The sequence below is a fragment of the Salmo salar genome, chromosome 04 (assembly GCF_965601325.2).
Source record: "Salmo salar chromosome 04, fSalSal1, whole genome shotgun sequence".
Classification (NCBI taxonomy): domain Eukaryota; kingdom Metazoa; phylum Chordata; class Actinopteri; order Salmoniformes; family Salmonidae; genus Salmo; species Salmo salar.
In genome coordinates, this window is record NC_138294.1 from 30470129 (window position 1) to 30486184 (window position 16056).

Genomic DNA, 16056 nt, shown 5'->3' on the forward strand with positions numbered 1-16056 from the left:
CATAGAGATAGACAGTACAGTATGTCAGTGAGTACACAGGGATGCTGTAACAATAGTCCTCCCCCTCCACCATGTCTCCCCATTCCATTAATGTCATTAAAGGAAGACAATGTCAATATCCATGACGATAAAGGTTTTAAAGCAACGGCAGAACCGAGTAAAGCATAAAATTGAGCAAGTTACCCTGAATTATCCCTTATTTTTTTTCTTACAAACAGTAAATTACAAACCAACGAGTACACAGCAGCGATGATAGCTGTAACAGATTTGATTGATGATACCATGTCAAAGATATCAACAAGAAAGAAAATGGCATTGATCAATGTTAGTTACAATGTTAGTTACATATGCATATATATGACAATTGTTAAACATGCATTTCGTTATTAGACTGTTAAGATGCATACGTTTTTTTTTTGTCACATGATGAACAAAGTCAAGTTCGCTTGACCGACAACATATCAAAATAAAAGGCAGAGATAGAGAGAATCTGAGTGAAAATAAACCACCAGATCACCTGGACAAGAGAAGAAATATCTCCCGTTGTTACATCAGAACTTCAAGCCTGGCTTCCCATGATAAGGAATATCCCGGGGAGGGAAGTACCTACATACTAAGTAACTTGTGGAATAGACACTGGCTGGAATGCGGTTTTAACCAATCATCTTTCAGGATTAGACCCACCCGTTGTATACATACGCAGTATAACATACAAAAAAAACTAAAACATGAATGCATCTTTGACAACATATCACATAGTGATATCGGAGATGTTTATCATCTGATTATTCATTTCACTGTTGTTGCTGCGCGTGGAGAGGCTTCCTGTATCGTCGTTGGTGTGCATAGAGAAGAACAGATTCCGCCCTCTCCACTCCACCACCATCTTTGTCAAGGTCAATCAACGTGTGTTCTTGGTGACCGCGAAAGACTAGACGAGCTGAACTTCTCACTCGTCGTTTCAGAGTTCAGTACCTAGCTTTGACGATCCATGATCCATGTCACAGTCCCCCTATATTTGACCCCTAGCCATGCTGAATCGTCTTTGTTTTTTTGCTATCCATGATGACGCCTTCATTCACACCTTTGTTCAAGTACAGAATTACGAACACAGAGATCCCAGACAACGATTAGAAAGTAAGAAAAAGTCCAGGAGACTGTTGACTGACTGAAATGTCTAATTCACACTACAGGGCTGACCCAAACCATACTGTGCTGGCCTGGATATTTTATTTTCACATAGTCCTTTTTTCATTCCAGCAACTACAGTAGATGAGTAACCAGGCCAGTGTGATACAGCTTGGCTTGACTTGGCTATGTTTGTCTCAGTAGTGTGAAAAGGGTAACAGTGTGCTTTAGTGGGCCAACGTTGGAACTATAAGGTGTCCAAACTGTAGCCAGGGGCCACAGGGTTGGGCCTCTGTCCTTAGTGTGGTTAACCCCTCGAGGTCTGTCTCTGGTGAAGGAATCCGTGGTGAGAAGTCACTGTCTACTTTATGCTAGTGTTTTTTGTTGTTGCGAGGGATGGTGGGGGAGTGAGGTGTCCATGAGTGTGTTTAGATTCAATGCATGGACACGCACACACACACACACACACACACACACACACACACACACACACACACACACGTCTTGTCAGTGTCCTTTGATCCTGCATGTACATTAGTCCATGATTGTCCACACAGTCCAGTGGTCGAGCCTCAGGGAGGGATTGTTGCCATGCTGAGTATAATTCATCACAGCCAATCTCTCTTTCCTCCAGGGAAATCTCTGCTGTCCATCCCTGCAAGTCTGGCAACCCATGGTAGTCTTTTAAGCTCTATGGGCAGTCCTCTCTCATAAAAACAGCCTGGGTAGTCTCTCTCGCATAGTTCCCTAAACAAACCCTAACTCCTAGACCTAGACACTTCTTGATATGCTCGACTAAGACATGAATAGATGAGTAAATTGATAAAATCTCAAATTAACCTATTCCTTTGGTTACAGGTGGAGTTTTTTTTCTCCATATTTCTCACACTAATAGTTTTTTTTATCTCCATGATGGAACATTTGAAAGTCATAAGAGACTCACCGAAATTGAAAAAATCCTGGCATTTATAAATAACATCTTAGTGTAAGGGCGCCTTAAAGAAGGAGGAAACTCTCTACGTCCTCGACAGCTACTGGGATGTGCATGCCTTTGTTCCAGCATGTACACACCCGATGACACTTATTGTCGTCCAGACTGCATTAGGTTGGAGCTGGAGCAAAAGCCTGCATACCCAGTAGTTGGTATTTGATAACCCCTGATAACCCCTCTTTAGAGCAGAGGGCTATAGTTTGTTTGAGACTGTGCCGCAGAAATCTCTCTGTGTAGCTTTCAAGTCACTCAAAGTCAAAGGTCAAAGGGCACAGAGCAGGGTTTAGAGAATAATCCAGACTGATGGTTATCTTGTGTGACTGTCACCAAGGAAAAGTGACTCACTGGACTGCCAGCCATACTGTTGCACATGTGACAGGACATCAGTTTGTTAGACCAGGGAGACATCCAGGGAACATAGGAGTGAGTGTCGTACTGTAGGAGTGAGTCTTGTCTCTTTTTTTCTGTCTTTCTTCACAGCTCCATGCTTTGGATGGATGGAGACATTTGGAGACATGCTTACAGACAAACACACACACGCTCATTCACACAAAAACACACGTGCCCACACATTTGTATGCAAAATGTATGCACACACAAACACTCACTCACACACAAAGACACATACACACAGGATAAGGGGAGATACAGACACCCACTGTCATCACGTACAGATATCGGAAAAGTACACAGAGACAGTACCGTCAGATGGATCCTTTTGTGCTTTAACGTCATGGTGTGCCAGTTTGCATCAGAGCGACAACCACCATAATAAAAATCTATAGCAGGTGACTTACCCAACTTGTCCTCGTCATTTGGGTACTTTGTATAGTAAATCAGGGATGCAGAGGGGGGTAAGCACATGCTAACGCTGTTAACGCACCTTGGTGAATACTGTTTTCACACCTATTACGCTAAATTAGCGCTAGCACTGTTAGCGCTGTTAGCACTATTAGGGCTGTTAGTACTGTTAGCATTGTTAGCGCTGTTAGTACTGGTACCATTGTTAGTACTGTTAGCGCTGTTAGCATTGTTAGCGCTGTTTGAATTGCTAGCATAGTTAACGCTCGAACTGAGTCATGGGTAACTGCATATGTGGAGTGTGTCTGAAAGTTGACGTGGCGAAAGAAGTGGGTTGATCAACACAAGCGGGTATATGGAAAGCGAATCATTAAATTGGGCAGATTTGTTGGCGCTAAAGACCGTTTAGCGTGGCTGACTGGGCTGCACGAGGAGTGTATACGCCAGTGCGAATGTGCCGTTGTATCGAGGTGTCTGCCAACCTGAGGTGCTTCCCACTGGGCAGCCGTATCAGCTGTGTCGCTAGCAGTAGCTAAAGTGGACATTTTTGCCCTCCCATTATTTTATTTAAAGTGGGATAGCAGCCTACACAATAAATAACTAATATTGATAACTATCTAGACGTCACCTTGATACAACCTACTCAAGGGCATGAACGGCAACAACACCGGGTCTGTCGCTTCCACTTGCTAAGCACTTTTGTCCCGCAACGGCGTGGGAAGTACAGTGAGGGAAAAAAGTATTTGAGCCCCTGCTGATTTTGTACGTTTGCCCACTGTCAAAGAAATGATCAGTCTATAATTTTAATGGTAGGTTTATTTGAACAGTGAGAGACAGAATAACAACACAAAAATCCAGAAAAACGTATGTCCAAAATGTTATACAATTATTTGCATTTTAATGAGGGAAATAAGTATTTGACCCCTCTGCAAAACATGACTTAGTACTTGTTGGCAATCACAGAGGTCAGACGTTTCTTGTAGTTGGCCACCAGGTTTGCACACATCTCAGGAGGGATTTTGTCCCACTCCTCTTTGCAGAACTTCTCCAAGTCATTAAGGTTTCGATGCTGACGTTTGGCAACTCGAACCTTCAGCTCCCTCCACAGATTTTCTATGGGATTAAGGTCTGGAGACTGGCTAGGCCACTCCAGGACCTTAATGTGCTTCTTCTTGAGCCACTCCTTTGTTGCCTTGGCCGTGTGTTTTGGGTCATTGTCATGCTGGAATACCCATCCACGACCCATTTTCAATGCCCTGGCTGAGGGAAGGAGGTTCTCACCCAAGATTTGACTTGACGGTACATGGCCCCGTCCATCGTCCCTTTGATGCGGTGAAGTTGTCCTGTCCCCTCAGCAGAAAAACACCCCCAAAGCATAATGTTTCCACCTCCATTTTTGACGGTGGGGATGGTGTTCTTGGGGTCATAGGCAGCATTCCTCCTCCTCCAAACACGGCGAGTTAAGTTGATGCCAAAGAGCTCCATTTTGGTCTCATCTGACCACAACACTTTCACCCAGTTGTCCTCTGAATCATTCAGATGTTCATTGGCAAACTTCAGACGGGCATGTATATGTGCTTTCTTGAGCAGGGGGACCTTGCGGGCGCTGCAGGATTTCAGTCCTTCACGGCGTGGTGTGTTACCAATTGTTTTCTTGGTGACTATGGTCCCAGCTGCCTTGAGATCATTGACAAGATCCTCCCGTGTAGTTCTGGCCGATTCCTCACCGTTCTCATGATCATTGCAACTCCACGAGGTGAGATCTTGCATGGAGCCCCAGGCGGAGGGAGATTGACAGTTCTTTTGTGTTTCTTCCATTTGCGAATAATCGCACCAACTGTTGTCACCTTCTTACCAAGCTGCTTGGCGATGGTCTTGTAGCCCATTCCAGCCTTGTGTAGGTCTACAATCCTGTCCCTGACATCCTTGGAGAGCTCTTTGGTCTTGGCCATGGTGGAGAGTTTGGAATCTGATTGATTGATTGCTTTTTTGGACAGGTGTCTTTTATACAGGTAACAAACTGAGATTAAGAGCACTCCCTTTAAGAGTGTGCTCCTAATCTCAGCTCGTTACTTGTATAAAAGACACCTGGGAGCCAGAAATCTTTCTGATTGAGAGGGTGTCAAATACTTATTTCCCTCATTAAAATGCAAATCAATTTATAACATTTTTGACATGCGTTTTTCAGGATTTTTTTGTTGTTATTCTGTCTCTCACTTTTCAAATAAACCTACCATTAAAATTATAGGCTGATCATTTCTTTGTCAGTGGGCAAACGTACAAAATCAGCAGGGGATCAAATACTTTTTTCCCTCACTGTAGCTACCTAGTGTAGCCAACATCAGGGTGATAGTCACAGTAAGCACACACAGACATCTCATTCAAGCAACAGTACACCCATCATTAGTACTTTTAATAAATAATTCTAAGTTGTCAGTTTTATTCACTGAAAATATAAAAATATTTGTAGCAGTGAAATACAATTTGCGCTCATCTTCTGGCTTCAAAACTGAAGTCCAAACACTTGCGGTATGGTAGTTGCATGGTAAGAAACGCAAAACAACACCGCTCGGTCAAAACCGTCTAACCAATAACAGAGCGCTGATGTTACCCCCATCGTTGTTGATCCACCCACTTTATTCGCCGCAGCCACTTTCAGAGACACACCAAGTATGCAGTTACCCATCCTAGAAGTGTTATAGCAGTTAGCATTAGCGTTGCTAGACGCCAGTCATCTCAACCAGACGTTCAGCACTCTTACCCGCCTTTTTCAACTACATCCCTAGTAGAAACAACATGTGACTACAACGTTCGTAACAAGACCTTGTTGGGCAATGGGCCCAAAGGTGCTTACAGACTGTTCCAGTATTGTAGTTACAGTGCAGGTAAGATATTCTACACTATTAATGTGTACATTTGAATGACTGAAATACCAGTGACTTCACAATATTGAGGGCTAAGGTCAAATTTGTTTGCACCTTCACATTAAACATTTCATTGAGGGACATTTTCACAAATGTATTTACTTAGAAAAAAGCTACATTGGGATAATTACCTACTATTATGATTTGTATTATAATTACTATTATTATTGTTATTATTATATCATCATTATCCATATCATTATTGCATGTTTTATCACTTTATTACTTTATTACTTTATTATTTCTTTCCTTCTTCACCATTCATTGATTATCGTTTAATAATTGCGATAAAGTGTGTGTGTATGTCAGTCACTGCGGGGGGGCCTCCGGAGGGGCTCCTTGCTGTGTGAGGGTGTGCCAGTACTCAACTTTCTTGCCGATGTGTTTGAGACACTCGAACCAATGTTTCAGCCTCACTCCCTTGGCATTTATGCCCAGTTCAACTCCGCCTGTGAGAGAGGGAACAGGCGGAGAAGGTGGAAGGGAGAGAGAGACAGACAGAGAGAGATAGACAAAAAGAGAAAGAGAGGGAGAGGAAGAAGGAGAGAAGAGAAAGTGAAAGGAAATCTTTAACCTTAAGTCAGGTAGGTGAGTCATCAAGAAAAACATATATTTTACATGAACAACCTAGCGACAGACATTCAGACAGACAGACACGCAGACAGATCCACAGAGAAATAAACAGAGAGACACGGGAGACACACAGGGAGAGAGAGAACAGCAAGAAAAAGGGGAGCGATTAAGAAAGAGGGGAGTTGATAAATAACGATAAATTGACAGATAGGAAACGAGAGAGAGAGATGAACAGAGAAAGACAGAGTCATCACTGGGGGGGGCTTCATCAGACAGACAGAGGTTTTCCTGGCTGTGATTGCATAGTTGATGGAGTGTGAAGTTTTCAACACAGTATTTAACAGACGCCGGATTTCACATCTCAAACATGCTCAATAGCTCATCTGTGGCCCCACTAAGCCTTGGTATTATACTCAGATACAGTGAGAGGTGTGGGGGAGGTTAATGCTGTTCTCTTACATAACTCACACTCCCTCGGAACCAGACATACACACATGAACACACAGTCCTCACAAGTATAGTAACACAAACACACACACAGATCCCACTGGGCACAGACTTCAATTCAACATCTATTCCACGTTGGTTCAACGTAATTTCATTGAAATAATGTGGAAACGATGTTGATTCAACCAGCGTGTGCCCAGCGGGACGTGTGTAATTGCATGTGCGCAAACGCACCTCGCCCAAGTTTCAGAGAGCAAGTGTGTTTGGATAGTCGTCTCACGTACCTTCCTAATGACCCGTTTTCATTCTTGCCACCAACAAACACAGACACACACACAGTGGTACACACACCTGACCTGTTTGCCCAGTTTGTTTGTTTAGGCCACTCAAGTACCCCCCTAATGACCTTCCACCACCCCCCCCCCCCCCCCCCCCACACACACACACACACACACACACACAGATCGATACCATGTTTCATGAGCCCTGAGGGGTGTGGGTGACAAATGGCGGGCGATTATGCGACCCGGCGTGGGACGAGAGAAAGAGGGGCGAGAGAGAAACACTGACGGATGGGATGAGATGGATGAGGGAGGACCTGGCGGGGGCCGTCCCACTCCCTTTCTCTTTTCCTCCTCTTCTATTCCTCCCCTTCTCCTCCTTCTTCGACACCTCTGTCTTTGTGCAAAATGAGAGGTCCAGTCCGCCCATCAATTGCTCCCACAAATCAGGGGGGACACTGCAACTCTCTCTCCATCTCTCCTCCTATCTCTCTGCCTTCCAAATTACTCTATTTCTTTTTCATTTTTCTGTCCCTGGCTTCTCATCTTCTTCCTCCATCATTCTTCCTGGCCTTTACAGAGAGTATTTGACAGCACATTTGCTTCTCCCTCTGCTCTATCCGTCTTTTTTCCTCTCGGTCACTCCCCCCTTTCTCTTCCCCATCTTCCTCCCGTCTCGCTCTGTCTCTCCCAGTATCACAGTCATTTTCCGCAGTGCTAACAGATCTAGGCCATTGTGTATGTTGGCCATTACACCATAATGATAACAGTCATGGGAGAGGTTAGCCGGAGCAGTGTGTTAGAGCGATGGCCTTTTTCCCCTTCTCTTCTGGCACGGGTAATAACTCACAAACGTTATGTCCTCAGCTTGAGAGAGAGAGAGAGAGAGAGAGAGAGAGAGATGTAGGGAGAGAGAGATGACATGGTGGGGTGAGTGAGAGAGAGGGAGAGAGAGAGGGCATGAAGGATAGATTGAGTGTATGCGGTGTGTGTGTGTGTGTGTGTGTGTGTGTGTGTGTGTGTGTGTGTGTGTGTGTGTGTGTGTGTGTGTGTGTGTGTGTGTGTGTGTGTGTGTGTGTGTGTGTGTGTGTGTGTCTGTGTGAAAGAGAGAGTGGGCCTGAGATAAATAGAAAGGGTGAGTTGGAGAAAGAGAGAGAGAGAGAGCAAGGGAGAGAGAGCGAGGGCACTAGGGAGACAGTCGGAAAGAGAGAGAGACTCAGCCTGTTACAGGGAACCTCCAGATGGGAGTAAAACACTTTGATCTCAAGGCCTTCCAGCTCCCTGGGAGACAATCCATTCTGCCCCAGCTGCCTCCCCACCGGTTCTCCCTGTGATATACGGTACACGCCGGGCCGTGTCAGAGCTGTTTAGTGCCTCACAAAGCAGTGTGAATCTGACGTGTCGCCCCGTTGAGGAATTGAGGACAGCTTTCTGTCGCTCTCGTTTTCATTTCCCAATGCTCTTGCTTCTTCACATTCGGCCCCGCAGGCCTTTCCCTCTTTTCTGCTCGTTTTCATTTCATCCCCCTTTTCAGTTCTTCCATCTTTCACTATTTATTCTCCTCCTTTCACTCCCTCCCTCTCTTTTACCTATGACGTCATTGCTCCCTCCCTCTCTTTTACCTATGACGTCATCGCTCCCTCCCTCTCTTTTACCTATGATGTCATTGCTCCCTCCCTCTCTTTTACCTATGACATCATTGCTCCCTCCCTCTCTTTTGCCTATGACGTCATTGCTCATCACACTGCGGCCCGCGTTGCTTTCCTCCTCGCACCCACAAATTCTATTACATTATTTTCTGTAGCTATATTTCTCGCTCTCTACCTCTCCTCCTTTCCCTCACTCCCCCTTTCTCTTACCTATGAAGTCGTTGCTCATCCCCAGATCGTAGTCCCATACAGAGATCTCCAGGGTTTTCTTCGCCAGCTGGTCGTGTGGAACTTCATACACAAACTCCTGTAATGAACAGAGGTAGAGAGAGCGAAAGGTATTCATGTACTCACACTTAGCGGAAATTATTCAGATTATGTTTAACATTGAATGTGAAACATGCATTGACTTAAATTCACATTGATGGTAGGGTAGGTAGTTATGCGGTATTGAAGGAGATGGAAAATGTATTCAAGTTATGGCACATACTGTATACAGTCCTGGAATTAAATTATGGAATTAAATGCATGGGAGAATATTCTTACACAAATGCATGAGAAGGGGTAAGCTATAGCTCTCCATCACTTCCAAGGGCATACAATTCAACTTCAACAAACAACATTAATATAATATATTATATATCTTGCACATCTGGTTGCCAAATGTGAGTCAGAGAAATGGGTTGCCAGGTACAGATGTAGGATCTTAATTTGATCATCCTTTTGTTGCTGAGGATTTTCCTGCAAACTTGTAGTGTAAAACTTTGAGTTTTAAAAAGGCTTCTAAAGTTTGTGATTTCCACTTTGAAATTTCAGAATTGATTTGCCCTAATGAACAATGTATCAACCCATACAAAAATGTTCATTAATTATAATCCACAAAATAATTCACGTTTATTGTTGCTAAGGATTATTTTCCTGCAGTAGCAAACTGCTAAAATTAAGAACCTACATCTGTATGTGTTTATGGGAAGAATGATAGATATTACTTCACTGGAAGTTTGTCAGGTATTGGTTTATGTATTAGGGAGAGTGATTTGTAGTGCTCGGAGCGGGTGGAAGTACCTCATTAAACTCGGGATTGAGAGTTTTCTTCTTCACTGTGGTTTTGTACTTGGACTTTTTCCCCATATCAGGCTGCAGCACACTGAGAGAGAGGGAGAAAAGAGCGAGGGAGATATAGAGAGAAAGGGAAGGAGGGGATGAGAGTGTGAAAGAGAATGAGGCATAGTGAGAGAGAGTTAGAGGGCATGGGAAAGCACAGAGGAGAAAGGGAGCAAGCGAAAGCGAGATCGAGAGGGAGAGGGAGAGAGAGATATGAAGGGAGAGCAGGAGAATGAGAAAAATATGGAATCTTAATTAGACAGTTGACACAGCATGACGACTGAAAATGCCGCTTTTCCCCTATATTTCTGACACAGGTCTTTTATTGTTTCTGAAACATCAAAGCAAATTATCTTCCATTTAGTCTTACGCCCCGATATGACATTAAACCCCACCGGAACGAGGGAGGAAAATAGAACAAAGAGAGACAGTGAGAGAGAAAAAAAAAAGAGGAAAAAATTCAGAGCCGAAAACGTTCATTTCATTTTTTGGGAAAGGGGCGAGAGAAATCGGTGATGAGAGAGTCAGAGACTCAAAAGCTCAAGCCAAGAGTGGGACAGACGGCTTCCCAGAAGGCCATTGGTTTTTATTGGAGGAGGCATCAGCATAAATTCAAGCAGCGAAGTCATGATGTTCTAGCGGGGGAGAGATATGTCACTCCCCAACGCCACCCACCTTCAGCCCATGTCAATAACACGTACTCAATGACAAGCTAACAGATGTGCTGCTAGGGTTGGGGTTTGTTCACAACAACAAGACAGGCGGGAGGGAGAGAAGGATGAGAGAGAAAGAAAGAGGTAGTATGAGAGAGTTCTCAACCAACCCAGTGAAAGAAAGAAACACATTGGATTTGTTGGAAAAGAGGGAGAGAGTAAGTTTATTGAAAGAAAGATATAGAAAGATGGAAGAGGACTGGCCACCCCTCGGAGCCTGGTTCCTCTCTACGTTTCTTCTTATGTTCCTGCCTTTTCTGGTGAGTTTTTCCTAGCCACTGTGCTTCTACATCTGCATTGCTTGCTCTTTAGCTGAGTATCTGTACAAGCACTTTGTGACAACTGTTGATGTGAAAAGGACTTCATAAAACAAATTGGAATTTGATTGATTGAGATAGGGATAGAGAGTCGTCAACCAACGCAGTGAAAGAGAGAAAGAAATTGGGTTCGAGAAAATACAAGCTTGGAGAAAAATTAAGGCAGAGAGGGATGGAGGGAGAGAGACAGAAGAGTGAAAGAACGAGAAAAACAGCCAATTTCACACAGAGACAGAGGATAGAAAAACAGAGTGACAGTTGGAAAGTGGGGAGAGGGGAGAGCAAGGAGAGAAAGGAGCAAAACAAACTGCCCAGTTTCGAGACTCACACATCCACACAGCACAGGCCGAGATGACAGTTTGCTCACTCAGCACCAGAGGGACGAGCGGCATCCCAAATAGCACCCTATTCCCTACATAGTGTACTACCTTTGAACAGAACCCTATGGGCCATGGTGCACTATACAGGGAATAGGCTAACATTTGGGATGTAGAGAAATTGAAATCCTTGTTTCCAAATATATAATGTCTCTTCATGATCTCTGGTTTGAAGCGATTATTAAACGCTCTAATATCTTAGTTCATCTGTATTAACGGAGAGAGGAAAATAGAGAAAAGGCAAGTAGGCAACACACCAGCACTACTGAAGAGGTTCATATTGGTCTTTAAAATGTTGATGGAACGTTGCTCTAACATTTCTGTTTATCTGTATCCGAGAAGAGAGGAAAATAGAGGAAAGGCAGGCAACCCACCTAGAGCAACTGACCTAGAGGTCAATATTGGTCTTCAAGGCATTGATGGAATAGCCTCTTGGTCGCTCTAAACAGGGTTGAGGGGGTTGTGTGGGTGATTGGGATTTTGATATATGCTTAAGTGAATTGTAAAGACCAGTAGTAGGCGGCTCAAACCATAGGAGCCAATCGTATGTCGGAAAGATAGGAAAAGGCCCCCTGGACATTTGTAATGAGAAGTTAATCGGCACAGAATTAAGTACGACATAATATACATATGTATCTCTGTGGTTATTATAAGAGTGCCGGAGTCAGGAATCTCCTGGTCCAAGACCTCCAGCCATCAAATCTTGGATGAGCTACTGGGTGTGCAGGCTTTTGTTCCGGACCAGCATGATCAATGATGATCATACTCTTGTTTAAATAACCTGTGTAGTTGCTAATGCTACTGACAGTATTGACATTATTGACATGCTTGATTGACATGACGAGTGGGACCCTACCCTGCGAGGGTATATAGGTGCCTACCACATTGTTCCTACTTAAGGCTCTAACAAAGGCGATTCATGCCGAAACGTAAGACTATTGGTTGTTTCTCCCATTAATAAATCTATTAGATTTACCCAGCAACAGAGTGTCATGGTTCCTCCTGGCACCAGAGGGCGGCAGAGACCGCCCTAGAGACTTTTATTGGACTCGGGTATGTCTTGTTATTTCATGATTGTGTCCCTGTTAAAAGAGGTGTGTTTTCTGTGATCCTTTGTGTGTTTGTTTCCTGTGAGTTTGAGACTTAGTGTTTGTTGCTTTTCAAGTGTACTGTGATCCTGCGGCTATCGGTTCTCAGTAAAGTATTATGTTTATCCTTAACCACTGATTCCTTGTCTGGTCTCTTCTCTGCACCTGGGTCCAACCTTACCACATCACACATAGTGCTCCTTTTTCTTTATTCTCCCGGATAGTCAACAGTTGAAGTATCCTGGAGTAAGGAATGTTTTTTTTTGGAGTCAATGTTGATTTGTTTGAAACTGACATCCTTGTTTCACACAGCTCTGCTTCATCTTTTTTTTTGGGGGGGGGGGGGGGCTCTGGTTGAAGGCCCCTGGACATTTTGTAATGAGGTTATTAAGAGTCTGACTCAGGGACTCTGGGAACCCATTTGTCTTGCTCTTGGCTCCAGCTTTTGACTCGCTGATTGATGATTAGCATATTTTCTTTGTCTCCCTATACCCCCCCCCCTAAAAATGTTTTTGCTCTGAAATAGTGTCATGCATTGATCATTTGGACGATGTTGTCTCTTCTCTTTCCTCATTGTAGATGTGTTAGTGCTGGGTTGGAGCAAAAGCTTGCACGCCCAATATTCCAGGACCAGAGTTGGAGACCCGCAGCCATAAGTTGTGCTGCGTCCCAAATGCCCCCCCCCCCACACACACACACACACACACATTCTGAAATTACATTCTTGCATGTTCGGTACATCCGAACATCACACCTGCAGGACAGGTACACAATGGCAACAACAACTGCCTGAGTTACACCAGGAATGCACAATCCCTCTATCAGTGCGCAGACTGTCCGCAATAGGCTGAGAGAGGCTGGACTGAGGGCTTGTAGGCCTGTTGTAAGGCAGGTCCTCACCAGACATCACCGGCAACAACGTCGCCTATGGGCACAAACCCACCGTCGCTGGACCAGACAGAACTGGCAAAAGTGCTCTTCACTGACGAGTCACGGTTTTGTCTCACCAGGGGTGACAGAATGGAATGAGTGTTACACCGTGGCCTGTACTCTGGAGCGAGATCGATTTGGAGTTGGGGGGTCCGTCATGGTCTGGGGCGGTGTGTCCCAGCATCATCAGACTGAGCTTGTTGTCATTGTCAATCTCAACGCTGTGCTTTACAAGGAAGACATCCTCCTCCCTCGTGTGGTACCCTTCCTGCAGGCTCATCCTGACATGACCCTCCAGCATGACAATGCCACCAGTCATACTGCTCAATTTGTGTTATTTCCTGCAAGACAGGAATGTCAGTGTTCTGCCATGGCCAGTGAAGAGCCCGGATCTCAATCCCATTGAGCAAGTCTGGGACCTGTTGGATTGTGGGGTAACATCTCACAGTAAGAACTGGCAAATCTGGGGCAGTCCATAAGGAGGAGATGCACTGCAGTACTTCATGCAGGTGGTGGCCACACCAGATACTGACTGTTACTTTTGATTTTGACCCCCCCCCCCCCTCACAGGTCTGTGGATCTTGTTCGGTTTATGTCTCAGTTGTTGAATCTTGTTATGATCATACAAATATTTACACATGTTAAGTTTGCTAAAAATAAACACAGTTGACAGTGAGGACGTTTCTTTTTTTGCTGAGTTTACATACACGCAAGTCCCTGACCTGGACTCCATCCTAGCTGAAGGGGTGCTTTCATCTTATCTATGAACATAGACAGGGCTCTAACTCCTCTTGCTCCACAATGAGATAGGGTGCAGGCTGTTAGTCAGCCTACCAGCTTAGTGGAGTCTGCCACTAGCACAGTCAGTGTAGTCAGCTCAGCTATCCCCATTGAGACCGAGTCCGTGCCTCGATCTAGGTTGGGCAAAACTAAACATGGCGGTGTTCGCCTTAGCAATCTCACTGGAATAAAGTCCTCCATTCCTGTCATTATTGAAAGATTGTGATCTCAAAATGGAGCTACTTAATGTTAGATCCCTCACTTTCAAGGCAGTTATAGTCAATGAACTAATCACTGATCATAATCTTGATGTGATTGGCCTGACTGAAACATGGCTTATCCCTGATGAATTGACTTTGTTAATAAATCCTCTTAAGGATCGGCCCCTTTTTCTTTTTCAATTTTTGCCTAAAATGACATGCCTAAATCTCATTGCCTGTAGCTCAGGACCTGAAGCAAGGATATGTATATTCTTGCTACCATTTGAAAGGAAACACTTTGAAGTTTGTGGAAATGTGAAAGAATTGTAGGATAATATTGCACATTAGATCTGGTAAAAGATAATACAAAGACAAAAGTTAACTTTTAAAACTTCTTCAGGATTGGTGGGTCCCCTGTGGGACGGTTGAGCTAATGTAGGCTAATGCCATTCGCATGAGATTGTAAGTAACGAGAATTTCCCAGGACACAGACATATCTGATATTGTCAGAAAGCTTAAATTCTTGTTAAACTAAATGCACTGTCCAATTTACAGTAGCTATTACAGTGAAAGAATACCATGCTATTGTTTGAGTGCACTGTTATGAACATGAAAAGGTATTAATAAACAAATTAGGCACATTTGGGCAGTCTTGATACATTTTTTTTTACAGAAGTAAAATGGTTCATTGGATCAGTCAAACTTTGCACATACACTGCTGCCATCTAGTGGCCAAAATCTAAATTGCACCTGGGCTGGACTAACACATTACGGCCTTTCTCTTGCATTTCAAACATGGTCCAAAAAATTGTTGTTTTTCTTTGAACCAGATCTGTGTTATATTCTCCGACATTCCTTTCACATTTACACAAACTTCAAAGTGTTTCCTTTACCAATACTATGTATATCCTTGCTCCAGGGCCTGAGCTACAGGCAGTTAGATATGGGTATGTCATTTTAGGCCCCTTTTTTCAATTTTTGCCTGGATAAGTTAAGAGGTTATATGAGGGCTCTCCTCCTGGTTACACTAGTGACCATATCCCCTGCGCATCCCGCAAAGGTGGAGGTGTCGCTAACATTTACGATAGCAAATTTCCATTTACACCCCCCCCCCCCCCCAAACAAATGACTGTTTTTGTCTTTTGAGATTCTAATTGTGAAATCTATTCAGCCTAGTCAATCACTTTTTACAGCTACTGTTTACAGGTCTCCAGGGCTGTATACAGCATTTCTCACGGAGTTCCCTGAATTCCCATTGGACCTTATAGTCATGGCAGATAATATTCACATTTTTGGTGACTTTAATATTCACATGGAAAAGTCCACAGACCCACTCCAAAAGGCTTTGGAGCCATCACCGACTCAGTGGGTTTTTTACAACATGTCTCCGGACCTACTCACTGCCAGTCATACTCTGGACCTAGTTTTGTCCCATGGAATAAATATTGTGGATCTTAATGTTTTCCTCATAATCCTGGCCTATCGGACCACCAAGAGAGGATGGCTTTCACTTCAGCATAGTGATAGATTCATGAACTTCTTTGACGTAAAGATCGTGATCATTGGAAAGCAAATTACAGGCTCCTATTTAAATCTACGTATTTCTCCAAAGCTCAGTTGTCCTGATTCTGCACAACACTGCCAGGACCTAGGATCAACGGAGACACTGAAATTGTTTAATACTATATCTCTTGACACATTGCTGAAAATAGTCATGGCCTCTAAACCTTCAAGCTGCATACTGGACCCTATT

The 16056-nt window shown here is 44.0% G+C and overlaps 1 protein-coding gene across 1 annotated transcript in view; it reads right to left on the bottom strand.

The window, feature by feature from the left end:
* Positions 1-5172: 5172 nt before the first annotated feature.
* Positions 5173-16056, bottom strand: part of LOC106602691 (double C2-like domain-containing protein beta) — a 50933-nt gene continuing 40049 nt past the window's right edge. The window contains exons 9-11 of the mRNA XM_014195474.3: positions 9860-9941; positions 9005-9101; positions 5173-6293 (exon numbers count right to left, since the gene is read on the bottom strand). Coding sequence (XP_014050949.1) covers positions 6154-6293; positions 9005-9101; positions 9860-9941 — 319 coding nt within the window. The 3' untranslated portion in view covers positions 5173-6153. The remainder of the gene's footprint in view (positions 6294-9004; positions 9102-9859; positions 9942-16056) is intronic.